We start from the raw sequence: 27,096 nt of genomic DNA on the forward strand, positions 1-27,096 counted from the left end.
TTTCTAGAAAATCCTTTTTTGCACTTTACTCAAAGCAAGACTGAATTACAAAGTATTTTTCAAGGATGTGCCACCATTGTGTAAAGTTTGATATAAACACATATTACTGGCATCACTGTTTAAAAAAAAAACATTTACAGGACTGCAATGAAATACAGTTTGCAATGCAGAAGCATTAACTTCCACTGCCAATTTTGAAAAACGTAGCCTTTAATTAGAGTACATTTAAATCTTTGAAAATATGAAATGGATCATTTTGGAAACAACTGGGTCATTTCTGAATATTTGATTCCTATTTGCCTTTTATCACATCTAACGACGACCCAATTTCAGTTTCCTGTTGACCTTTGACCCAGAGATCCTCTGTACTTCAGACAGCATAAAGTGCTTTTCCACATACATATTCCATGCTACAAAGATAAATTATTCAATGTTTCCCAAGATGGAGAATCTGTAAAGGCTGTGGAATATTTCATGATTACACTGGCGGCAGAGGCAAGCTTTTGTGGGTAACAAAAGTAAAAAATAAACAAACTTTGTCTTGGCTAAGAAATAAAAGGGGATCTGTTATATCGGCTTAAAGTGTAAAAGATCAAACAGAACATGTCTGTGAAGTTTAGTAAGGGATTTTTTTCATTTATTTCTGTCAGGAATCAATGGTTGCATCGGGCAGTGTGACAGTATGAGTGATTCTAGTGAAAGTAGGTCAGCAGACTGGTGACCTGTCTCTTTCTGGACGTGCTCAACAGAGACGATCTTAATAGAAAGCAAATATCCTCCACCTGGTCAGGTCACACACAGAACAGTTCCTGTTGGCCCCTTGATCTATTTAGTATTGATCTAAATATGGATACTATCGATTGATTCCAAGATGAATATTAGTATCGGATGGATACTAGCATGATGAAATCGCTACTTTTGTTTAAAGTGTCTCTTCCTTATGTTCTGCAAATTACTCGAGTAATCCTCACAGAATTCATGTTGGTATATGCAGGGATCAAAATACCAAATAGTTTTATTTTTACATTTTTGACCTTTGGAGTGTTTGTAGTCAAAATGTCTGCTTTCTTTCAAACACAATTTGTGTAATTATCCCATAAATGCAGTTTTCAAAACAATCTTACTGCAGCTCAAAAATGTACACCTATGGAAACGTGTATACCTCAAACCTCAAATATGAATATGGCTGAACATTAAGTATCGAAGGGAAATATGTGTTCCTATTTATATTATATGCAAATTAAAGACTCTGTTATAATCAGGATACCAAGTTATTTCTATCCTGCTACATTGTTCTCTACTAGTGTAGTTAGTTAATAAAAAATATTTGCCTAATGTCTGTAAGCACAAAGATTTTATGCAAATCTATGTTTGCCTTAAATAAAGATCTTAGGCAAATAATTGTCTTGATTTATTTGATCAAAACCATAATCAACAAACTAAGACAGAATCAAGTTATTCAGTTACGGTACTTACATTTTTTTTTTTTTTAAGTATTGGTATTGATGATACTACCCCTGTATTTATTTGTATTGGATCAATGCCAAAATGTACAGTATTGCAAACTTCTACCTCCAAAGCAGCTTCCCTGTTGAACTACAAATTCCCCCACAGAATGGCGCTGCCATCACCAGGTTCAACCACAGCACAGTGTAGCCAAAAAGTTAAATCTTGGTTTCAACCGATCAGATCATCTAAAAAGCATCAGAGACAAGGAGGCAAAAAAGAAATGCATGCCACACTTTTCAGATTTTCATATTTGTAAATGCTTATAACAGTTTGTTGTTTTTTGTTGTTTTTTTTTCCTTCCACTGCACAACTATGTTGCACATTGTATTGTTCCGTCACGCTAAATCTTTCTAAAAGGTTCGGTTGCCAAAATGGGAAAAAGTTCAAGGGGTGTGAATACTTTTGCAAAGCACCGTATACTAACTTTAGTGTACTCTTTTTTTAAAAACAAAAATCATATTAAACAGACCGAGGCAGCCAGCCTAATGTAACGAAAAGCAGCAGCCAGGAGGATCACCTTGGCAGAAACTAGCAGCGTGTCCTCAAGTAGCTCTCATATTCCCCCTCGCAGGTCATTTAAGGACATTTTGGCATCCAGCCGAATCGGAAACGAACGCGTTCACTACCCTTTGCGCTGATTGTCCAACACCCAGACCCCTCCCCGAACCCACTGTGACTAACTTATTCTGAAATACGGTCTGTATTTGCATCAAAGTGGGCATTTTTTTCCCATTAACTGCTAACATTTTTAAGATCCCCCGAAAGTCGCTGCGGAATGACGTCAAGACGTATTACATTGAATGATGACGCTGTTTGATCATTAAAAAAAAAAGGGGAAAAAAAAATCAGCCGTTAAAATATTTGAGAAATAGGTCATCAAAAAACAAAGCACCGGGCGACCCTTTCTATGAACAGCTACGACGAGCCGTCTTGCGGCCGGGTGAACTTTTATGAGGAACCGCTTTCTGGTGGGAGATAACCTGCTCGGACCAGCAGAGAGATGTCCGGTGTTTCCAGCATCAGCAGAGGAGGGCTGTAGCCGTTAAAGCAGTCCGTCTGTCTCGGCTGGCTCTATTTTTTTTTTTTTTTTTTTTTTTAGGGAGATCCATCTGCTTTAATAACTCACGCAGACGCCGCAGACGCCCCGGCCGGGCTGAATGCTTAGCCCGAGGAGAAAGCAACACCGACGGATACCGACAAGGGACCACCTGGAGGCTGCTCTGCCGAGACCCAGGAAATCACTCCTCGCTTCGCCTCTTCAGCCTGGTAGCAACACAGTGCACATTACTGTAGTTCTTGTAAGTTTACCGCCAGACCTCATAATGACCGGCCCGGCTAACACGGGCTAGTTGGCCCGCCGCATTAAAACGCTCCTCTGTCGCTGAAAAACAGCCTTTCGTGTTGTCTTTGTAACATATGGTAATGCTTTATTGTTACTTTAATAATAACAAATGAGCTAGCTGACACCTCCACATTTTCGAGATGCTGGTGTTAAAACCTCACAGTGGTAGCAGAGCAGTGTGAACATACAGTAGTTATATATTTAGAGCCAGTAATACATTTTAACGCCAGTAAGTGTTAAAAATGTGTCCCAAAGCACTTTACAGTGTGTTTATAAAGGCATTGGTTTACACATTGGTCATGAAGCAGTGAAGGGGGTCTGCAGTATTTCTCCAAACAGCCTCCTAAACAAATATCTATGCTTGTTACTTAAGCTATACCACACCATCCTGAACTGTGCATATAGAACAATTGAATTTTGTAAAAAGAAAAAAAAGTTGAATATTTAGTTGTCGTTTCAAGAAGTGAAAATCATATATTATAAAGATTTCTTTCACAAGGTTTCAAGACTTTGTGTCTGATTTTTATTTTTCCTCACATGTAGCAAAAAGCCAATATTCAGTGTCTCAAAAAAGTAGAATATAACATTACAAGATCAACATAAAATTGCATCTTAAATAGAAATTTCTAAAGTATGTTCATTTCTATCCACTCAGTACTTGGTTGGGCCTCTTTCTACATAAATTACTGCATCGATGCGGTGTGGAGTGGACAAAATCAGCCCTGTGTGCCTCCTGAGGTTTAATGGAAGCCCAGATTACATTGATAGCTGCCTTCAGGTCATTTGCGTCTCTTGGATCTAGTGTCTCTAATCTCTCTCTTGACAAAAGCCTTACATATTTTTTATGGGGTTCATGTCAGACCAGTTTGCTGGCCAATCAGTCACAGTGACACCACACTCATTAAACCAGCTTTTGGTAGCCTGACTGTGGCAACTTCACACTCGGCCTCCAGCGACGTGGATTCTGTGCCTCTCCACTCTTCCTACAGACTCTGGCACCGTGATTTCCAAACAAAATGCAAACTTCATTTCCAAATCAAAATAATACTTTCGATCACAGAGCAACTGTCCAGTTATTTTCTCCTCAGCCCAGGTGAGACGCTGCTGACCCTGTCTCTGGTCCAAAAGTGGCTTGACACGCAGCCTGTTGGGGTCAGCTGTGCGGAGTGGCTCTTGCTGCGTCGCCAGCCTCAATTCGCTCCTAAGAAGCTACCTTCTTTTCTTGAATGGATTTACTTTGGCAGTCCTCTCGAAACTGCAGTTATCCTTCCACTCAACTTTCTGTGAATAGGTTTGAATGCAGCAGTCTGTGAACAACCAGCTTCTTTAGCAAAGACCTTACCCGCCGTCACTGATGGTCTTCTGGACAGCTGCCAAGTCAGCAGTCATCCACATGATTGTGTTTCCTAAAAAATATTGAACTTCAAATTTTTTTTAGATGTACCTTTAGGTGACACTCAAATGCAGGTGTGAAAATCAGGTTTTCCGTGCAAAGAAATATCTTGAACCTAATAATATGAAGGTGCATTACAGTTTTGACTGCCTACTCGGTTTTCCTCTACGCTCTCCAGCATGTCAGAGGCTAAAACGCAAGTTTAGTCGGTGCAGATTTATGGTCAGTTGGCAGGACGATCTTCATCTTGGCCAATGCTTCACTTCTGCTGTCAACCTATGCAGTTGACAGTTATTTGCGATTTCCTTTTTGGCACATTTCTGTCACGACACAGTCCTGAAGTTTCATTCACAATAGTATTAAGACGGTGTTAAAAAAAAAAAAGAAATCTTCCATTTGAGTTGGTGAAACCCTGAAACGCCTACTATGTTACACTCACGTCCACTCCCACGCAGTTTCTAAGCTGTTGCAGGAAATTAAGGAATCATGAATTCGATTGCTGAATCCCAGGAAGGGGAGGCATGTATACGACCTTAACATGTTCCCTTTATTTGTGTTTTCCATTCAGAGAAAAGGGATTCCAAGAATCCAGCTCATCAACTCACCGACCTGCAATATGTGAACCTGGACGGCTCGGCCGCAACACGAGTACGAGTCAGTCTGAATCGAAGATGTCGAGCCGCCGGAAGTCCACCACGCCTTGCATGGTGCTGCCTTCGGACGTGGTGGAGCAGGAAGCCGTAGAGGAGAAGCCGGAGAGAACAAAGGAGGACGAGGCAGGGGATGAGGAGGAGAAGGAGGAGGAGAGGAAGGGGAAGGAGGCGACGGAGGAGCCTGGTCAGGCGGTGATAGTTGTTCCCACTCCACCGGACGCAGGTAAAGTCCTCACACTAACTTTGTTACTCAGATTTAGAGAATTAAGATACAAATGTGAACAGGGTAGAACATGTCGAACGTAAGGCCTGCGGGCCAAATCTGGCCCGCCATAGCTATTTTCTGTGGCCCTCTAGATCAGGCGTTTTCAACCTGCGGATCCAGAAATATCATGTGACTCTTGATAAGTTTGCTCAAAAATGCTATAAAATTAGTGTTTTAAAATGTAAAGTTTATAAAAAAAATTACTAATTGTTTTCATGTAACAAATCCAAATAATTTTCAATTACAAAGGATATTCTCTTTTTAAAAAAGTAGTTGTTTTTTTTACTTTTGGTTGCCAAGTGTGAGCTTTTTTTCTATTAAAAATTATACGTACTATTGAAAAATTGTTTTCATTCCTTTTGTGTGAAAAAAGTGTGAGAACTTTATTTTTAAACCTAAAAACATGAAAAATGCTTTTGTTTCAAGCCATTTTTTTAATATATATATAACCTAAGCTAAATTGGTCCCAAATGAAAATAAGTGCAGAACATTATTATTCCTCCTGCAGATGAAGCCGGCGTCTCCAGCGCCGATGACCTCAAAGTTGTCGGCTCCACGCCGAGATCCAGACCGAAAGATTCGCCGGAGGATCCGAGTTGTGATCAGACCGCGCAGGAGCCGCAGAGCGACTCGGCCGGGGCGGGAGGAGCGGACTCGGCCGCAGCTTCGGCCATCTCCCTGAGCAAGACCCCGATCATGAGGATGAAGACCAAGTCCGAACCCAAGAGGATCGCCGTTTCCCTCAAATCCTCTGACGAAGGAGCGGGGGAGGGCGTGGCGGAAGGAAGAGGAGGAGGAGACGGGGAACTGGGAGGGGAGCAGGAGCCCATCGAAGCCCCGCTCGGACCGATGACGCCCGTGGAGAAGCTGCTGCATGACTCCATGAAGTACGGAGGAGGGGGCCTGCTGGTCAGCCCACCGTCAGAGCAGCTGAGAAAATCTTCCATCTTAAACCCCACAATTCTGCCTCCTGGTCTGGCACAGGTAGAGAAAACCTCAAAGATTTACTGCTCCTTTATTTAAACATGGAATGTTCATACCGCTTCAAATTTATCACTTCACATCCACGCCTTTCTTTTTATCAGGATTTTTTTTTTTTTATTTGTGAGAAAAATGATACTTGATGTTTAGGGCTGAAACGATGAATCACATTAATTGGGATTAATCAGTTATTGAAATAATTGGCAACTCATTTAGTAATTGATTAATTGTTAGCTGGAGTATTCGGACTCAAAAATAGGCCATTTTGCTAAAAGACCAACAGATCTAATGTTGTAATTAAGCTTAATCTGTTCAGAAATATACAAATTTTTCATTTAAGATAAAAATATACTTGTATTCTAACCAAACCTTTTGTTTTTTTAACTGCAGAAACATCCTTTGTTACAAATGATCAAGTGTACACTAAATGAATACTGTTATTGAATTGTAGGTAATGAAATATTTTTATTTAAAGAAGGAATTAAATTATTAAAATCTGCAAAATGTGCAGATTTTTTAAATCCGGTTAATCAGTTAATTGTGAGAATAATCGATAGATTAACCGATTACTAAAATAATTGCTCGTTGCGGCTCTAAAATTAGTATTTTAGTATACAGACAGTGATTATTTGTGTTTTGTTTCACATTGGAACCGTTTCATGGAATCCTGATAAAGTCCATCAAAGTTTGTGGACGTAACATGACAAAATGTGGAAAAGCTTGAAGGCGTATGAGTATTTGTGCACCTGAAAACTCACTTTGAGCTTTGGGTAAAGGACAGATAATTCACAGCTGATTCAGTGTCTTGTTCAGGGACGATACCTTTACCTTCATACCTTTGATACTAAATAGCAAACATCAGCAGCGGCTGCTGTGTTTAACGGTTTTCGCCCTCTCTGTCGTCATGCCAGGTGCTTTCAGCGTTCCAGGCCCAGCAGAGTGCAGCCGCTGCAGCAGCCGCCATCTCTCAGTCCCAGCTGCTGATCCCTCTGAGCAGCATCCCCTCCTACAGTGCAGCTATGGACTCCAACCCTCTTCTGATCAACACTTACAGGAAGTTTCCTTACCCCTCCCTGGCAGAAATAAGCAGCCTGGCATCACAGACGCAGTTTACAGAAGAGCAGATCAAGGTAAAAGATCATATTGTTTTTTTAGAATCAAAAGTGTTTTTTTTCCTGTCTTGCTTGAACTAGAGAGACTCGATCTGTGCGCAGGTGTGGTTCTCGGCCCAGCGTCTGAAGCACGGCGTCAGCTGGACTCCAGAGGAAGTGGAGGAGGCCAGGAGGAAGCAGTTTAACGGGACCGTGCACACAGTGCCTCAAACCATCACCGTCATCCCCGCGCACCAACTGTCCGCTGCGGCGAACGGCCTGCAGTCCATCCTGCAGACCTGTCAGATCGTGGGCCAACCTGGCCTTGTGTTTACACAGGTAGGCAAAGAAAGAAAAAAATGTTCCGCATTTCAATGAGCGGCGACGCGGCTCTGATTTTCAAGCTTGCTGTGTGAACAATGTCTCAATCGGACTGAGCTTGAGCTTAAAAAAAAACCATACCTGGAGTGTGGCCTTGATTCTTTCATGCTTGTTTGAGTGATCCTTTAATCTCCCTTGGCAACCATTCAGCTGTGCAAAACGCCTCCTTGGAGCATCACTTTCCACCTTTTCAAGCTTCCGCCTTTCAGAGTAGCCCTCCCCCACTCAGTTCCTTCAGACTAGCCAGCAGCAATTAGCATTAACACTGAGTGGAACTGCACATCTCCTGAGCTCATCATACGAGCTACTTCTCAGTGAAATGTTGGTAAAAACGTTGCTATAACAGAGGGGCCATTTTGTGACGACTTCCTGAATGTGGAGTTTCGGAATGTGCAGGAGTTTTTAAAGAGACACATTCATAGAACATTTTTATAGCAAACGGTAATGTAGTTACTTGATTTTGTTATAAAATGGCACTGTGCCGTAGGAAAACACATAATGCTGCCCCTGTAGTACATGCTTCTTTCACAGTTATGTCAAACTACTTCTGGTGGTTTGTGACATTCAATTCTGCTAAAACATCATGATGTTTGTTGTTGCAAAGTCGTAAAACACGCGTAAGAACCAGACACAGTGATCTCTGTATGTGTTTACCACAGGTTGGTCCAGGTGGGAATCTTCCAGTGACTAGTCCAATCACGTTGACTGTGGCAGGTTTGCCCAGTCAGTCTCAGAGCTCCAGCAGAGTTTCCTGTCAGTCCACGCCGACAAACAGTGAGCTAAAACGGGCTACCACAGTCCAGCCTCCCTCTCTGTCTCCCCAGGTTGGGACACCTTTCACATCTGGATGTGCTTGCTGTTTTAGTAGCAAATTTAGGATTTTCACCATCTAATTACACTGATGTTTCTTAAACGTTGCACTAACACCTTGTTTAGAGTTCACATCATTTGCATCATTTTCCTGTTTGCTACCTTACTGTGTAAAATGACACAACAGGGACACCCTGTTGATGGCTAACCTTTTCCCCTCCCTCTCCAAGGAGAACTCAGCCCTCAGTGCTGACTCGTTCAGTCTGAGACCTAAGAAATCCAAAGAGCAGCTGGCAGAGCTGAAAGCCAGCTACCTGAAGAACCACTTCGCCTCAGACGCGGAGATCGCCCGGCTGATGAAGCTCACCAATCTGACGAAGGGCGAGATCAAAAAGTGGTTCAGCGACACCCGCTACAACCAGCGCAACTCCAAGAACAGCCACGTGATTGTTTTCCACGACGGAGGGGGCCGAGGGGGAAGCAGCTCAAGCAGCGCTGCCAACACCCCCATAGTCATCGACTCGAGTGACGAGACCCCCGCGTCGCCTCACCCTCCAAGCACTTCCCCTGTGAAGGAAAAGGAGAAGGAAAAAGAGAAAGAGACCCGAGTCAAGACCTGGAACCCTTTCCCAGACTTCACTTTGCAGAAGTTTAAGGAGAAGACTCCCGAGCAGCTGGTGGTGCTGGAGGAGAGCTTCGAGAAGAGCAGCATGCCGTCGGACGAAGAACTGAGTCGCCTGAGGACAGAAACCAAACTGACTCGGAGGGAGATAGACGCCTGGTTCAACGAGAGGCGGAAAGTCCCCGCCGCGAGTACGTCTTCCCCGGAGTCGTCCGAGGGAGGGAAGATCGAAACGGATAACTCGAAGGCAGAGGAAGCAGGGGAACTAGGAGGTTCAAGCAACTCTCCTCCGACTGCCTCCTCATCTCGAAAGGGGAGTCAGACTCCTCCAGGCGGTCGCAGCAAGCAGCTGTCTGGCAGCGGCGGCAGCAAGAAAGACCTGAAAGAGAAGAGCAAAAAGACTCCAGAGCAGCTCCACATTCTAAAAAGTGCCTTTGTGCGGACGCAGTGGCCCACGCCGGAGGAGTACGACCAGCTGGCGGAGGAGAGCGGCCTCCCCCGACATTACATTGTCAGCTGGTTCGGGGACTCTCGGTACTCCTGGAAAAACGGGAACCTGAAGTGGTTCTTCCAGTACCAAAGTGGCAACGTCGAGGGACCGAGCGAAGGAGGCGGCAGCAAAACGGGGGGCGGCGGTCGGAAAAGGCGTGGCCGGAACCGCGGCTGGGGGCGGTCCAAAACCAGGAAGCAGCCAAAGAGGTCCTCGTCCTCTTCCAGCGCAGATGTCAAAATATCCCCGCCATCAAAGAAATTCAAGACTGGGCGGGAAATCCTGAAGGAGTACTACCTGAAGCACCACTTCCTCAGTGAGCAAGACTTGGACGAACTGGTCACAAAGACCAACATGAGCTACGAACAAGTAAGTGATGCAGATTTTATCATCATTCCTATCTGTCTCCATCTTTCCGCTTCCTGATTCAAATACTGGAAAACCGAGACTTGTTGAACTAGTGCTTAGCTATGCAAAAACAGGATATGACTCGTTAAAGAGACAATACTGCTTTGTTCACATTTTGTCTTTCCCGACAAAATCTGGCCGATTGATGCCACTTTATTACAGCTAGCTTTAGCTAACAAGGACTTTGTTCAGCTGATGAAACCGCAACAAATTCGGCAAACTCCTGCAAAGTAGAAAACGTTTTACTGTTTGCAATATTGAGCTGGGCCCAGTGAAAATGAACCTTTTCAGGTATTTTGAATGGCTAAATTCTGCTTAACATGGTCCGCAGTCTGGCTAGCTCTTGGCCTTCAGCTGCTCGGGGAATTTCTTCAGTTCTTTATAAATGTGTTGTAATTGGATATATTCCTACAACAGATAACTATTACAAATAATAGCATAGTGGAACCTCTCTTCAAAGAACTAGAACTATCTTGAAAATCAGTAATGATCTTTTTGCTGTTGGCTAGCAATGCACAAGCGTGTTTTGGCTCAGCTCTCCTCGGTTTGGGTAGTTTTCCGCAGCTGTTGTGACTTTTTAAAAATTACGAGCCGTAATATTTTAAGGGAGTTGCTCTTGTGACGCAACCAGTGACCCTCGGTCTTCTGATGTTGCATTTTCATTCAGGCAGTATGAGATACTATACAGCTGATCCAAATGAAAGATAATATTTTGCACTAGTTCCATGTCTCATTTGATGTTTTAAGCTGCGTCTCTGTCTGTGAAAAGGTGAGGGAGTGGTTTGCTGAAGTCCAGCGGCGCTTGGACTTGGGGTTAGATCCCTTCCTGGAGCCGGCTGCAGGGAGAACGGGCGGGGACAAAGCAGCGCGGGGCGAGGGGGAGGAGACGCACGGAGAGAGATCGGTGAACGCCGAGGAGCCGGCGGGCGCAGGAGCGGGAGACGAGGAGGACGATGAAGACGACGAGGAGGACGACGGCGACGAAACGGACGACAGCGAGGTTTGGGAGCCGTCACGCAGCGTCAGGAAAAGCTTGTCCCTTTCCGAAGACTAAAGACTGACATTTGGCCTGAAAATTGACTTGAGTTAGGCCGATACTGGTCAGTTAGGTAAATCAAGTTTTATTTGTATCCTTGTTTGTTTGCCACTGACGTGCATGAACAAGAACTATTTCACTGTTAAATCAAGTCCACATGAGACTAATACGTCAATTATTAGCTTTAGCTCCACCTTTGAAGGAAAGGTTTCAATCAAGATCAAACTTTGAGAGAGGTCATAAAGCAGCTGCTGCAGAATTAACTTTAGAAAAGTAAAGTGTTAAAACTGAGCTGAGAGATTGAAAAGTCCCACTATATGTCATTCATAAATAACAGATTAAAGCAAAAACTAGCTGGATTGCGAAGGTCGTCAATTGATCAGCTACAATTATCTATTTTTGATCTCTTCTAATCAAGTTTAAAGACTGACAAACAACTATACCTTTTTACGTTAAAGTTGACATTTCCTGCTTTCTGAAACTGACAGCAATCTCGTCACACTGACGTTAAAGTGTGTTAAATTTAAAGTTAAAGTCTGAGTCGCATCAAAATGTGACATTAAGACTAAATCGTGAATCCAAATGCAAGATTCAGCGTGGATATTTATTCCAGCGTCTGAAATCCATTTGAAACGGCTGTTTTGTTTGCGCTTCGCCAGGACTTGCATTGACATTTTAGTCCGAGGCTGAGGCTTCACTTGGCAATAAAACGAGTAGCCAGATGCTGCATGGATGCAAATGCTAAAATGCTCTTGAATAGTACGGAATGTTTTCCCTTTATACCGCCTTACCGCTTCATCGATATTACAAGTTTTTAACTGAACATCTGCAAATTTGATGGCGGAGACGCCGCTGAATGTGTGTGAATTGAACTGCTGATGATGTTTTTAAACTTTTTCCTTTCTTTTTTTCCACTTTTTGATAGAAAAAAATTATATATATATATATATATGTTATGTGCTTTTTTGACCCTTTTTTTAAGAAGAGATACAGAAAACATGCTGTGCCAAAGCTGAAAGTGGTGCCTCCCATGCAGACGGCAATACGTGGCAGGAGACACTGGAGAACAAAGCAATGCCCACTGTGAGGTTTAAATCCACTGAAATCAGAGAAAGACAGATCATGTCACGATTCTAATTAGAACCAAATGACTGAGTCGCGATGTGTAGGTCTTTGTGTCCTGACCCATACTGTAAAAAGAAAATGTTTAACAGTATTTGAAATTATAATCTGAACCCATTCTGCACTGAACCCCCCACCCAACCTAAAGCACTTAAACTCATCTTTAAAAGTTTGCACTTTTTCCACTTGATTAGGCACCTTAAGTCTCACATTATACCATGAAATGGCTCTGAGAGACCAACCCTGTTTTTTATGACTAACCAGTATTTTGCCTTTTGTATTCCTTCTGCTTTTGCATGAAGGGATATAATCAGTGTATTGATTTTTCTATTTATATAGCACGTGTTTTAAAGAGCTGGACATTTGTAACAGCTCCAAAAAAAAAAAAAAAGAACAATCATGCACCATTATTTCTGCACTAAAAATAATGTCGTATTAGCCCTACGTTTTGATAACCTGTCGATTTGACGAAGCCTAAAAGTTGTTTTTGTTGATTGTCTCGCTTTAAATGACGGGAGCCTGTTTTGTTATTGCTCCGTTCGCCCCTTAATGACTCCTTATGCCTTTTATCGAGTCTTTTTTTTTTTTGTCAGACCCATGACTAGACTCATGATGTGCACGTCCCAGCAGCGTTCCGTTGGGTTCCCTTTTTATCGCAGACTGACACGCTGGGGAACCAGAAACCAAAAGACTGAAAACTGCTCTAGTGAACATAGAGGATGGTCTCGGTTGTGATGAAGAAGCAGGACGGCCTCGTCTTTCCTGTGACGGCGCCCCTGTTTACTGCTTCAAAAAGAAACGGTACGACGATCTAAAAGCTGTCCCAACTACTGTTCTTCGGCGATTCCGATGACTATTTGTTGCTAAACCTTCGTGCCTACACGGCTCCTACACTTGTTTGAACTCAAGTTCATGAACTCTTCAATGTGAAAATAAAAAAAAAAAAAACCTTCTTAAAGACGTTTTCTTCAGACTAAATAATGTTCAAACTCTGCTTTCTTCCGACAATAGAAGATGACCGGACCCTGAAACGGATTTCAGAAAGTCCGCTTTTTAAGTCTTTTAATGAAGCTACTTGTATTTTGTCGCCAGGCACTTGTCACAACCAGACGTGGAAACGTTCAGTTTCCCTCACAGCATTTATATGATCTCGTGTTGAACACTTTGACTGTTGGCTGTAATTTATCTTGACTTTAGGAACTGACAGAGAGCTGACTTTATGCATTTTGTCGTTCAGTGACAAGTGCCTGTCCATGAAACAAATAACCTGTAATGTTGACGTGTACTTTTGTCATATGTTGCATGCGATAGCCAGAACAAACATCTCATGTTGTACATACGAAATGTGAGGTTGGTGGACTTGGGACAGTCGGATCAGGGCTAAGCTGCTTTTGTGGTTTTAATAATACCTGATGCATTTTTCTCATTAGCTTGACTTCACCAATGAGTTAATTGTCATGAACACGACTCTAGAGAGATTTGTCCAAGGTCAAAGTTAACTCCTTTGATGAAAACATAAAAAGGTACCTTTCCACTGTGTGACCCTGAACCATTTCCTCCAAGTACTTGCAGTATTTTCCAGGAACCTTTTAGATATCCTCTGTCTTTTTCTTGAGCGTGTTTCCAGCGGTGAGTTCAAGACCGTTGTGTAAACGAAGCCTTTCGACAGCAAGTGTTAACTTGTAACCATATACAAAGAGGGAATACTTGTTTTTTCTTTTCAAGCAGCATTCAAACTCAATTGCTGATTCGGATTTGTTTGTCTGTGGATACAGATACCAACTCACAGCAGCAGCAGAGGCAAAAATGGAACAAAGAAATTGAGACATTTAACTCAATTCGAAAATACTTTATACATCCAAAAGTGGAATATTGTTTTGTTGTGTGTGTGTGTGTGTTTTTTTTTTAAATAACTCAACTATCCAGGTTTTTAGAGAACAAAGTCAGCTTGTTTAGCTTTTTAAAGTCCCTGACTCTGATGCTGCTACACCAACAGCCGTTTGGCATCAAAGATTGCATTCTTCTCAAGAAACTTATAAAGTAAAGACTTTGAACATATTCCCTTTTCTCTATAAATCCACAGGCATCCCCGTTTTTTTTTGTTCACATTTCAAGATGAGATGATTGTTACCACACCAAACCACAAAGCGGTCCACCAGCTCTCTGTACTCAGCTTCTTGTCCATTTCTGATCCACCTGGTAACAGCAGCATTGTCTGAGTATTTGTTTCTGCACATGACAGGACTGGAAGGATTAGGTTTACAGAGCTGTTTGAATGTTTGCAAGCAAAAATAGAAATTATTCCTCGCGTATCATTTAGTGTTACCAGCAAGTATTCACTTTCAAAATTGAATAGACAAACAAAGCAGCACTTTCTTTTCCAGTCCAGATGAGATGGATAAAATAATATCTTCACAAGAACAGAATCTGCTAAGATGTTAGCGCTTTGCCAGCTGCAGGATCCAGCTGGATTCTGAGACTCTGCTATGGAGACGGCCAAAATAAAAACACAGCTTTCTCCTTATTTACTCGCTCTGTGCTGGTGTACTCGCTGCTGTGAATCCTTTTGCGTTAAGAGCAAGAAGGCAGTGGTTCAGCCGCTTTCCAGCAGCCTACAACCCGCCGTCCGTCTCCATACTGGCTGCATTATGTGACTTGACTGTAATCAGTTCTGAATACGTTCAAAAAAGAAGCGTTACCTCTCTACCAGGGCAACGTTTTGGAGTAAACTCCTACTCTGGTAATGTGATTCCATCCTGGTTCCCTCAGTGGAAACGGCAGAGGTAAAAGGTTCCCGCGGTGAGAACATGCTGTGAATTACAGTTTACAGCAGAACAATCTCTCTAATTGGAGCTGCCACGTGTCATGTCAACAAACGCCTGGTACCGTTTCAGAAGTGCTCGACTCTCTAGACGTTCACACAGACAGAGAGTGGTTTAGTCCAGCGGTTAGGCCTCCTGCTCCCAGGTCTCCAGCCCTCGCCGTTTTACCCTGTGCTATTTCCTTTTCATAATAATGTGTTCCGAATGGCCGTGTCCGTTTCTGTAAATACAAAAGATATCGTCGTCGCATCGCCGTAGACATTCAGTGAATAGATGTTGAACAGACTGACTCCTGCAACATTTGGTCTGTCCAGGTGCCACATTTGTTCACCGCGTCGTGATTCTGTCCCCGGCCCTCATCATGTATCCCAGTTGACTTTGTGCTGATGATCTAAGAGCGAACATTGTGATCTGAATTGTTTACCTGCTGTGTCATATCTGTACCCTTTACTGTACTCCTGCTGTAGTGTCACTTGTTTTATTTAGTCGGCTAGACGGTGGAACGATCCTCACAGCAATCAGTCGTCTTTAGACGAACCCCGGGTCCATCCTGTCAGAGGGTCAACGATGTACAAACAAAGTAAAATGTCTTTTTAAAACCATTTGGAGTGCTGTTTTCTTTTACCGTTTGCTCTTTAACCTTTTCACAGTTCCCTTCTACACCTGAACACATCATCGTCTCTCATCAGTAATTCAGTTAATTTCTGTCTAGTTGTAAATCATCAGTTCACAACAAATGTCATTTCATTGCACTTTTTGTAAAATAATAGTACAGTTTATATACAGAAGTATATCAAGTCACATACTGTGAATCCTAAACTTATGCGTTCCCGCAGCAGATTTGGATTTCAAATTATTTTTGTTTCTTGGAAAATACAGCAGTGGAAAAAGAGATATTTTCACATGCAATCTTCTAAAAGATAGTAGAACAAAGGTGTGAGTGAAAAGCTTATTGCCGATAAGTTTTCCATGAAACCAGAGGACGTAGATAACATTTCTTGGAACAGTCAAAACATTAGGATCAAATCAGGCGCAAAGGTTCAGGTTAACCTGAGTTTTTAAGTTAATATTTGCAGCACATTATCACAGTTCACGTTTATAAAGCCAAACACAGCACTGTCTAACGTTTGCTCTATTGATCACTGAGAAATAAAGTTTAGTATCCAATTTTTTCTGGTCCATTATTTCATTTCTACCTCATGAGAGATGTTTATTTAACTTCCTATAAGAAACAAGCCTTTTGGTTTGAAGAGAAATTATTTAGAGTCTAAATCGGCCAAAGTTATGAATACGTTTGGACTTAACTGTAATGTCTTGTCAAATACAAAACTTGACATTATAATCTGGAAAGACTACAGTAGCCTGGGAATCGGAATAGAGCACTAGACATATCCTCTGGCTCCCTCTAGTGGTTGTTTCACCGTACAGTTGGTTTCTACTATGAGCTCCACAGATGCCCTTTTATAAATTAATGTTCTGCATTACAACATTCAGAATAAAATCTCCTGAGCTTTGATAACCATGAATCCAGTTCTATTTATATAAATAAATGACTGCCGTCACGTGACATTAGAACCTGGGTTCAGTTCTTTAAAGTTCTCTTTGATCAAATTAAATGCCATTAGGCTGCTGCCATTCACATATTTCCCCATATCTGTCTATAAAGTGGATCTGTTTAAACGTGGGAGCTGCAGTTGGTAACACTCTTGCCTTGCAGGAAGAAGGTCCTGGGTTCAAATCCCGGCCCGGTGTCTTTCCACGTGGAGTTTGCATTTTCTCTGCGTTCTCTCCGGGTTCTCCAGTTTCCTCCCGGTTGATTGGGTGTGTTTGTCCTGTCCGTCTCTGTGCTGCTCTGCTCTGTTGTCCACGGATCGGACTCTCGTGTAAGATCATGGATGAATATTTAAATGGGATCAAAAAGTAATAACTCGGGCTGCACAGTGGCGCAGTTGGTAGAGCTGTTGCCTTGCAGCAAGAAGGTCCTGGGTTCGATTCCTGGCCTGGGGTCTTTCTGCATGGAGTTTGCATGTTCTCCCTGTGCATGGTGGGTTCTCTCCGGGTTCTCCGGCTTCCTCCCACAGTCCAAAAACATGACTGTCAAGTTAATTGGTCTCTCTAAATTCTCCCTAGGTGTGAGTGGTTGTGTGTCCTGTATGTCTCTGTGTTGCCCTGCGACAGACTGGTGACCTGTCCAGGGTGAACCCGCCTCTCACCGGAACGTAGCTGGAGAGGAACCAGCAACCCTCCTGACCCCATTAGGGACAAGGGGTGAACAGAACAGAAAATGGATTGATGGAAGTAATAACTTGAAGAACAGAGGAGTGAGTGAAAGCCTTTATTCATACAACCCCTTCTGCAAAGCGCAAAGTATTTGCATCTCTTGACATGATAGCAAAAAAAGCACAGCGCAGTACAGTTGGTTTCTACTACGAGCTCCACAGATGCCCTTTATATGTCTTATTCTTTTTTGGGAGCTGGTGAAAATTAGATGCAAAGGTTTGTATTTGGCTGAACTTATTTACATTTCTATTATGAGCATCAAGTTGCAGCCAGGATCATCTGCTGATGTTGGTGTAGTTATCATGAGCTAAACCTAAACTGAGCTATCTTTGTCGTGATGAAGGAGGATGCATCTGCATTTTTGGATGCATTTTTTGTTGAATCTAAGTAAAATATTAGAATATTTTCATAAGCTGAGACATTTAAATGAGCCAAACAAGTTGGGGCCGTGATGCAGTTATCTGGGCTCTGATTTCCAATCTTAACATCATTTCTACATCTTCTCTCCAATTTCCTCTCTGATTCCTGTACAATAAGAGCCAGAATGTGTGTGCACAACTGTACTGTGTGTGAATGTATTTGCTGTTTTCCCCATGTCTTCTGTTGTTTCATGGATTCTCCTTGAAAGTCCAAATGTTTTATTAAAGTAATAGATCATTTATTTTATGATTATTATTTATTTTCTTATATATTGGATTTTAGAGTTGACACGTCTCTGTCCCAGTTGTTAGAATTTAATGCAAATTAGATACAAAAACAAGCAGCAGTAACCATGAACTAGAATATGTTATACAATTGTGTACTTTGAAACTCTACATTATGAAGGAGGAGAAACATTCAAATCCAGCTGTAAATACGAAACTGGATCTTATCTACATGAGCTTAGAGAGAGAAACATCCTGAAAGAGGAGAGAAGCTACATCAACACGAACTGACTCTTATTTTACTTATTTGTAGAGGAGGAAGCATCAGAGAACGTCCTCTGGTCTGAACACAGTTTAGTGAAGAAAAAGTCATTTTAGTGTGTTTGTCCTCCAAAGATGCTGTGGATTCTGTTCTTCATCTGTCTGATTGGTGAGCTGCTCATTTACTTTATAGTTTGATGTTTTAATGTTACAAATATTAAAACTCTATAAAGAGTTTAGTTTTACTTTACCGCACAGAAAAAATTATGTCACACTTCATAATAAGAGTTTAATTTCAGGGTTGAAGTTAAATAACTGTATTCAATCTCAAAATGGTTCTGACATTTTCTACTATGAAAAACAGATTTTCTTTTTCCCCTAATTTTTCTCTGCAGGAAGGCTGTGTGCAAACCTGGGCATAAGTAGGTCCAATGTGTTTTTTCTTTGATATCCATTTAATGTTTAAGTTTTTATGTTACTTTTCTGTATTTTGAAAGTTTCACCCACAGATTACTGCAACACACCAGACATAAAGCTGAGGGACAAGAGAGCATACCAGTCTACAACCTATAAATGGTTACTAAGAGAGTATCCTGCTGACAGAGCCTTTGATGGGGCTCAATCAACATGTTCTTACACAGAGTATCAGACCAAGTCCTGGTGGACTGTAGACCTGAAGGATGTTTACAACATTACCTGTATCTCTATTTGGAATGAGGACGAATGGTTTGACTCTTCGAACATATCAGGTGCCAAGATCTACATCGGGAACTCTCGTCAGAACAACGGCACCAACAACAAGCTGTGAGAGTCTCATGTTACCTTAAACTGATTTATTTTACATTTTAAGGCTTTTTCATGTGTTTCATCCAGTGCAATCATTCTTTTTCTGATCTTTAAAATACATATTTAATCATTTGGTTGTTATGATCCAAAGAGCCAGGAGGTAATAATCAGCAATGAGAATAAAGTTGATTAACAATATTTATTGGTTCCTATTACATTTACTCATCTGTTGTTAATCCAATAACATTTGACTAGAATTCAAACACCAGATGGATGTTCAGACGGACAAACCCTAAAATAGTTCACTGAAAACCTGCATGATGCTCTCGATTCACTAAAGAATACATGCAATCTAAACCCAAGACAACACTACAAGCAGGATCAGATCTCAGATATTTAGGACTAAATAAATGAGTCCTACAGGAAAGTGACCCGAAAACAAAAACACGGGACATACAAACAAAACAAAGAAAAACAGTTAGTATACAATCACATATAGTAAGGAGAAAAAAACACATTTCAAAAGCTGGGCGAACCAACAAAAAGAAAAATAAAACACTCTAAGGACAGCAGGCAGCAGCAGCTGTATTTCCAATATAATTAATAGAACTGAGTCAAATAAGTCAACACTCAGTCAAGACCAGATCCAAAGGATCTACTGCAGCCCTGCAGCATCCATTAATCATATTTCTTTACTTTGGGATAAATATGAAGTTACATCTAATGTCCAGTTTCTACTTCATTGCTATTGAAAAGATTATTTTGTTGTGTTAGTGGTAGATTTAATTTTTCTCTCTCTTTTCCAGGGTCCAAAACATCACAAACTTCAGAACAGACGACAATTATGTCTATAAGTTTCCTTCATCAGTGTTGGGGCGATACGTCACTGTGATCATACCAGAAACAAAATATATGGCTCTGTGTGAAGTGAAAATCACTGGCACAAAAATGGGTATGTGATCCATGTTCATTAACTTTCACCATCAAAACACTACATAATATGTTGTGATAATTTCAGCTTTCTGAGGAACTGACAAGCTGTTGACTAATTCAGATATATTGGGTTACTGTAACATTTACATGATGCTGCATAAAAGCACCTTATTTGTATCATCTCTGTTGTGGAATGTTAGGATTCAATGTGGTAATTTCATCATAATTCACTGGCTATGCTTAACTTTAATTAATTTTCCTTTTTAAGCTTCACCTTTTCTACTGATTGACCAAAACAAGACCTGGGAAGAAGCTCTGAACTACTGCAGAGATAACCACAGCGATCTGGCCTCCATCTTGGATGAACAGATGCAGGCCTTTGCTGAGCTGGAGGCTGAGAAAGCCACCAGTCCCTTCGTTTGGATCGGACTGCACTACGCCTCCTCCCTCCATTACTGGTTCTGGGTTGATGACCACGTTGTTAAATTTGAACACTGGGGTTCCGGCGAACCACAAGAAAACTGTGACACCAGTGGAGCCATGCAGAAAAAAGAAGACCATTTGTGGTTCAGCAAGTCTGATCATGATAAGTTTAATTTTATCTGTGCTGTAAGCTAAGAGCTGGGATGTCTGAGTTCTGGTAAATTTACTTTCAGTGAATCATCAGGTGAAAAACTAATATTGGTTTGCTAATAGAAAAACTTTGTTTCTGGCAATTTTAGGAACATTTAGAGTGTTTCTTTTTCTCTGTTCTGTTTGTGTCTTTCTATCTTCACATGGACTTTGCATTGGACTTTCATTCATATTTCATTCATTTCTGTAGCCTAATCATTACCAGTACATGCCACTAGAAAATATCAGACCTCTACTGGTTGCTCCTTTATGTAACAAAAGGTGATGGTTTTGTGTGTGAGAGTTTTAAAAAAAAAATCACAATTCAGCAATGGTGCATATTTGGCATACTAGCACATGGACTGAAATTTGTTTTTTAAACTTGAAAAGTGAGACTGTGCAGAAAAAAAATAAAATGTTGTTAAAACAGTTGGTACAACACAGTTTTTATGTTTTAGCAGCTATTTTAATAAAACCCTAATAATAATATATAACAACTTGTATCCAAAAACAGTCTGGTGTTCACTCGTTTAATGACCACATAAGCAGATATTCAGGTAATATTACCTTGTGCATAAAGTTAGTTATGGAAATGCAGTTCATCAAATTTCCTCCAACTTTTCCTCCTTGAGCAGCTGATCGTGATTATAATAGACGTAACACCTGAAGTAGCAACACAGGGAAAGTCAGTCACACCCAGGTCAGGGGAGATGAAGGAAATGTGAAGAAATGCACCTTCTGGGGCGTGCTGTGTTGGCGTAGGGGATAGCGCAACCCACATTTGGAGGCCTTGAGTCCTCAATGCGGTCGTCGCGGGTTCGATTCCCAGACCCGACTGACATTTGCTGCATGTCTTCCCCCCTTTCCTGCCAGCCTACTGTAATATAAGGGACAAAAGACCCCTGGAGGAGAAAAAAAAAGGAAATGCACCTTCTCATAACCTGAAGAATTGGCTCCTAATGTATTACAAGCATCATCATGCTCAGACATGACACCAGAGAGAGAGAGAGTGCAGCTGGAAAACATTTGTTTTCTCATTTGTTTAATCATAATCTTTAAAAAGAGAAATATAGAAACACCTCAACTAAAGAAAGTTCTAAAATCAGAAATGTAAAGAAATGTTTTTGGCATATTGGAGCCATGCAAAAAGAAGGAGACCATTTGTGGTTTAGCATGTCTGATTATGATAAGTTTAATTTTATCTGTGCTGTAAACTAAGAGCTGTGATGTCTTCATTACCATGGCTTTACTTTCAGTGAATCTTGCAAAAGAAAATAATAAAAAAATAAAAATCACATCTTGTGTTGTTGAATCACTTATGTTTGTTTTTCTGTATTGTAGTCCCTGGATAAACTAAACATGTTCTCATCCCTGGCAGATTTCTTTATTACCTTCTAGCTGGAACGGAAAATATGTTTGTTTTCTGGTTTTATATCATGCTATAAAGTTATTCCCTCATCAGAAACATACCTGGAGTGTTTCTGTGATTCTGTCATGTTTGGGTTAACGTGTCTTGCCCACATGCAGAACACCAAAAATAGAACGAAAATCAGTTAAAGATATTTATTGAAAATAAACAAGGAACAGAGTGATGATGGGGGTTTCCGGGGAAGGAATCTGGAAAACGGCGGTCACTGCGGGACAACAGGAGGAGATGGTGAGTTCGAGTAAGGTGGGAAATTTGCAGCTGAGAAGAAAAAGATCGGCTCTTACAACGAAGAATTACTCAGAGAAAACTGACTCAGAAGCCTAGCCCCGAGGGGCTCGGGTTACCATGTAGGTAAAACACTCCGGCGTCGAAGTGCTGGCAGGCAGCTTCTTTAACCTCCAGGAGATGATGAGATGATGCCAGTCCGGTGAGCAGAACCATGGGCACGCCTACCCAGTGCACAGCCTCCGGCGCTCTCTGGTGGCCACCAGTGAAGCCAACACACATACAAAAAAAAAAAAAAAAAGAAAGAAAGGAACAAAACCCCTGGAACCCGACAGATTCCTTCATGCCCATTTAAGGAATAAATGATTATTCCACAGGTTAAATCTCTCATGGGAACCATTCGGCGTAAGGGAACTAGGTGCTCCTGCAAGGGACCACCTAGTTCCCCATAGGCTCTGAAGGGGCCCCAAATGCGGTTTTGTATATCTGTGAATATATAAGTTTATTCACAAATATAGAAAATATAAGAGCTGTGATGTGATAAAAAGAGCTGAGCTGTGATAAAAAAGGACACAGTTCTTGTAATTTTATTGTTCTTCAGTGACAAGCCAGAGCCAAAAAAAAACTTTTTAGAGTTTTCTTTCAGACAAACTGAGTAAAGTGAAGTAATGCTGCTGGATGCAGATAATGTTAGCTAAATGGTGAATCCATGCCAGCATTTCAGCAGGACTATGATGCAGGGCCTTCCTGGGTTAGATGAGGAATACAGTTCGATGATATGACAAAAAATAAAGCTGAAGAAAATCTGCAACTTTTTGTAAAGGGTGATGCAAAATGAATAATATTCATCGGCAACATTACTAAAAGTTGCTTCATTCAAATATTTTCCTCCTTTATTTATTCATTTACTTCAAACAGGTTTTTAAAAACAAGCAATCAGTTGTATAGAGAGAACAAGTGCATACAAAACTAAGAGCAAAACTATTTGGTTACTGCTACTTACTTACCGACTCAATAATTATCAAAACCTGTAATTAAAACCATGCTATAATATTTATGTGCCTGTTCAATATATGGTGCTAAGAGCCAACAAATAAAACATATTTTGTAGACAAAATGGCAAAAAACTAACTCTTAAAACAAGACAAGAAAATCTATGGATGATAATAATGACAATTATAAATAACAACCGGACAAACATCATCAGAATAATTATCGACTCTTTACCAAAGTACATCTATAAATTCTTCTTAACACATTATATAACAATGAATAAAATAAAATAAAAACACAGAGGGAAAATAATAATAATAATAATAATAACAATAATAGTAAGATAACAATAAGATGTTGTCAATAATGGTAATAGTAATACAGAGGTATTAACATAGAACAAAGTGGTTGCGGTTTTATATAATCCCCAAAGCCTGTCATGCTGTTTTGCATAATATATGATGCATAACAGAGAAACTGTGAAAGTTGATATTTTATTACAGAAAAAACATGCTAATGTCTTCTGGTTCTTGTATAAATCAAAGTTTCTAACAGTGTTTCCTCTGTTTAATGAAGTCAGGAAGGAAGAAGAATCTCAATGTAGACCAGGAGACACCAGAGAGGAGAGAACAACCTCTCAAGGATCAGAGGACGAGACACAAACACAATGAATGAAGATCAGAAACAGAAGCTTTTCTTTCTTCATGAGAGAGAACTCATGAAGAAAAATAAAATCTGTTTGCAGAATAACATCTGTGTCATTTCAATGCACAGATGAAATTGAACTTTTCATCACTAGACTGGTTGGACCAGCGATGCTGTACTTCTTTCTCCATGGCTCCACTGGTGTCACACTTATCATATTGAACATTACATTCATCCACCCAGAACCAGAAGTCCAGGCTGCAGGTGTAGCGAAGTCCGATCCAAACGAAGGGACTGGTGGCTTTCTCAGCCTCCAGCTCAGCAAAGATCTGCATCTGTTCATCCAAGATGGAGGCCAGACCTCTGTGGTTATCTCTGCAGTAAGACAGAGCTTCTCCCCACGTCTTGTTTGTGTCGATCAGCTTAAAGGGAGAATCTGGTAAAGAAAGGGGAAGAGAGGAAATGAATATATTTATAATTTTGTCCATATTAGAATAATAAACGGGTTGTAGGTTTCATTTAGGCTGAGAACTTAATGAAACATACTTAGCTCTGTGCCAGTGATGTTCACCTCACAAAGAACCAGGAATTGGTTTCCTGGTCTGATCACAGTGACGTAGCGCCCAGACACCGATGTGGGAAATTCAAAGACATTTATCTGATCTTTTTGGAAGCTTGTGATGTTGAAAACCCTGAATGAGAGGGGGAAAAAAACCCCATAGCTGAGGTGACATTGAATACAACTGAATGGTATTGAAAATGGAGATGCAGAAGGTGGAACCACCAAGGAAAGCAGAGAGTTTGTTATGACTCCACATTGGGAAGAAATCAAAGGAAATCAAAAGGAAACCTTTTGAAAGATGTCATAACTTTGAGCTCTCTGAAACTGTCAGAATTTGTCAAAGTCTTGATAATACTACAACACATATGCTACTTTATTAGGTGTTTAAGTGGCTTTAAATGTGGCATGGTTGTTGGTGCCAGATGGGCTGGTCTGAGTATTTCAGAAACTGCTGATCTACTGGGATTTTTACGTACACCCATCTCTAGGGTTTACAGAGAATGATCTGAAAAAGAGGAAAATATCCAGTGAGTGGCAGTTCTGCGGGTGCAAATGTCTTGTTGATGCAAGAAATCAGAGAAGAACGGCCAGACTGGTTCCAGCTGATAGAACAGCAACAGTAACTCAAATAACCACTCGTTACCACAGAGGTATGCAGAAGAGCATCTCTGAATGCACAACAAATCAAACTTTGAGGTGGATGGGCTACAGCAGCAGAAGACCACACCGGGTGAGAACAAGAAACTGAGGCTACAATTCACACAGGCTCACCAAAACTGGACAATAGAAGATTGGAAAAACGTTGCCTGGTGAGTCTCAATTTCTGTTGCGACATTTGGATGGTAGGGTCAGACATTGGAGTCAACAGCATGAAGGCATGGATCCATCCTGCCTTGTGTCAACAGTTCAGGTTGGTGGTGGTGGTGCAATGGTGTGGGGGATATTTTTCTGGCACACGTTGGGTCCATTAGTACCAATTGAGCATCGCGTCAACGCCACAGCCTACCTGAGTATTGTTACTGACCATGTCCATTCCTTCATGACCATAGTATGCCCATCTTCTGATGGCTACTTCCAACAGGATTACGCACCATGTCAAAAAGTGCCTATCATGTCAGACTGGTTTCTTGAGCACAACAATGAGTTCACTGAACTCGAATGGTCTCCACAGTCAACAGATCTCAACCTTTGGGATGTGGTGGAATGGGAGATTTGCATTTTGGATGTGCTGCATGATGCACATTCATGATGCGTGGCACGTAAAGTTTACTCCTCGTGCAGGTGAGGAGTAAACCTTGTCAATGAATCGCTGAAAAGACTTTTGATCTTTCTGCCTGAGATCTGTTATTTTGGAAATGAAGGCAAAAAAGATGCTTTCAATAATGCAAAGTGTACCAACTAATAAAGTTGATGCTGAGTGTATGTAAACAAATTTAAGCAAAGCATTGCAAATTCAAATCCAGGTTTAAAACTAGATTTGGATGAGAAATCCCTTCTGTAAAACATTTCACAAAAAAATGAAGCAAAATTGCATCCAATTTATCATTAAACTATTATTTTTATTTTGAGGTATCAAAATGTGATATAAATTTCATATAAGGAAACAAGATGTTCTTACAGTGTGTTCTTGGTGCCGCTGTTCTGTAGAGAGTTCCCAATGTAGATCTTTGCACCTGATATATCAGTATTAATAGCATTTTTGTTGAAAATAGACATACAGGAAATGTTGTAAAGAGCCTTCAGGTCAATTGTCCACCAGGCGTCATTCTGCTGCAGGGTGTGAGCACATGTGATGCGATCCCCATCCAAGGCTTGGTCACCAGAGGATGGTGTGCCCTGATAAATGTAGGTTGAAGACTGAGATGTTTTCTTGTCTCTCAGATTTATATTCTCTGTTGCAGAGATCTGGGGATGAAAGAGAAGATTTGGTCTGCACTTTTGCAATCCGTGATTTATATCAGTTCAATTTCTATGGTTCAGCGATATTATTTTAGCCTCACCTGCTGTCTGCTCAGTTTCATAAAGCCTTCCTGTGAAGTGCCAGAGACATACGTTGAAAGTCCAAGTTTTATTTACTGACCAACTTGAAGTTAATTTTGAAATAATCACAACATTTTCACACCAGTTTTACTCTCTAGTGTTGTCATTCAGTTATCTGCTGTGTTTTACTGTGAGCTCATTCACTGTAAAACTGGACTTTTGCGAACACTTAGATTGCAACATTATAATAGTTTGAATCACCAGTACCACACTAAATTGATGTTCTAGTAAATAAAATGACTTACCAATCAGTAAGATGAATAACAGTCTCCAAATCATCTAAAGTAGATAAATATTTTGTCATTAGTTTTGTGAAATCACTTATTAATAATTTACTACAAAGAATTACATTCAAATTAGAAAACACAGGTTTGTACAGACTGATTATAAAAATAAAAAAAATAGAATAAATTTCTCCTTAGTTCATATTTCCTCCACTGACCTTGGCAGGAAGTTGCTCACTCTCAGTTGATGTACGTCTGATCCTCTCTGTCAGCCACACCTCAACATTTATTTAATGTTAGGATACACCCTGATTCAAATTTGTTGTTGCGTCTACAGAAGTCAGTTTTCTGCATCTGATTTGCATCAGTGAAACAAGAAATATATGAAAGCAACAACAATGTTCTCCATGGAAAATTGGCAGATATGTAAACATGTCTGCTTTGGTTTGGCGTGAGATTCTCTGTAAAAAGGTGAGTTCTTCATCTGCAGCTCTGATGAAGCCGTTGAACTAAAATACAACTTTCTTTTGCGCACCA

The 27,096-nt window shown here is 40.9% G+C and overlaps 2 protein-coding genes and 1 pseudogene across 4 annotated transcripts; 2 read left to right on the top strand and 1 right to left on the bottom strand.

The window, feature by feature from the left end:
• The first annotated feature begins 54 nt into the window (after positions 1-54).
• On the top strand, positions 55-15,527 carry LOC122831518 (zinc fingers and homeoboxes protein 1-like). 2 transcript variants are annotated; one of them, XR_006370710.1, is made up of 9 exons: positions 55-2,807; positions 4,813-5,120; positions 5,671-6,146; positions 7,055-7,273; positions 7,358-7,573; positions 8,275-8,439; positions 8,656-9,906; positions 10,715-11,054; positions 12,697-15,527. XR_006370710.1 is itself a non-coding variant. In XM_044117766.1 (8 exons), the coding sequence occupies exons 2-8, from the start codon at positions 4,916-4,918 to the stop codon at positions 10,997-10,999; spliced, it is 2,817 nt and encodes a 938-aa protein (XP_043973701.1). In that variant the 5' UTR covers positions 55-2,807; positions 4,815-4,915; the 3' UTR covers positions 11,000-15,527. The 2 variants fall into 2 exon arrangements, 1 of the variants encoding a protein (XP_043973701.1); XM_044117766.1 differs by having other exon boundaries at positions 4,815-5,120; positions 10,715-15,527.
• A 2,114-nt stretch (positions 15,528-17,641) lies between these two features.
• LOC122831562 (fucolectin-3-like) lies at positions 17,642-21,701 on the top strand. 2 transcript variants are annotated; one of them, XM_044117842.1, is made up of 5 exons: positions 17,642-18,279; positions 18,506-18,532; positions 18,608-18,914; positions 19,703-19,848; positions 20,098-21,701. In XM_044117842.1, exons 1-5 carry the CDS (start codon positions 18,246-18,248, stop codon positions 20,445-20,447), a joined length of 864 nt encoding a protein of 287 aa, XP_043973777.1. In that variant the 5' UTR covers positions 17,642-18,245; the 3' UTR covers positions 20,448-21,701. The 2 variants fall into 2 exon arrangements, with proteins under 2 accessions (XP_043973777.1, XP_043973778.1); XM_044117843.1 differs by having other exon boundaries at positions 18,620-18,914.
• A 1,978-nt stretch (positions 21,702-23,679) lies between these two features.
• On the bottom strand, positions 23,680-26,614 carry LOC122831563 (annotated as a pseudogene).
• Positions 26,615-27,096: the final 482 nt, after the last annotated feature.

This window comes from Gambusia affinis, linkage group LG05 (genome assembly GCF_019740435.1).
Source record: "Gambusia affinis linkage group LG05, SWU_Gaff_1.0, whole genome shotgun sequence".
Classification (NCBI taxonomy): domain Eukaryota; kingdom Metazoa; phylum Chordata; class Actinopteri; order Cyprinodontiformes; family Poeciliidae; genus Gambusia; species Gambusia affinis.

Bases quoted from the DNA above. Each gene is read 5' to 3' on its own strand.
- LOC122831518 (XM_044117766.1), top strand. From the start codon at position 4,916: ATGTCGAGCCGCCGGAAGTCCACCACGCCTTGCATGGTGCTGCCTTCG. The intron at 7,274-7,357 runs GTAAAAGATCAT...ATCTGTGCGCAG, and splicing joins TTACAGAAGAGCAGATCAAG to GTGTGGTTCTCGGCCCAGCG. The intron at 8,440-8,655 runs GTTGGGACACCT...TCCCTCTCCAAG, and splicing joins CTCCCTCTCTGTCTCCCCAG to GAGAACTCAGCCCTCAGTGC.
- LOC122831562 (XM_044117842.1), top strand. From the start codon at position 18,246: ATGCTGTGGATTCTGTTCTTCATCTGTCTGATTG. The intron at 18,280-18,505 runs GTGAGCTGCTCA...TTTTCTCTGCAG, and splicing joins GTTCTTCATCTGTCTGATTG to GAAGGCTGTGTGCAAACCTG. The intron at 18,533-18,607 runs GTAGGTCCAATG...GTATTTTGAAAG, and splicing joins GTGTGCAAACCTGGGCATAA to TTTCACCCACAGATTACTGC.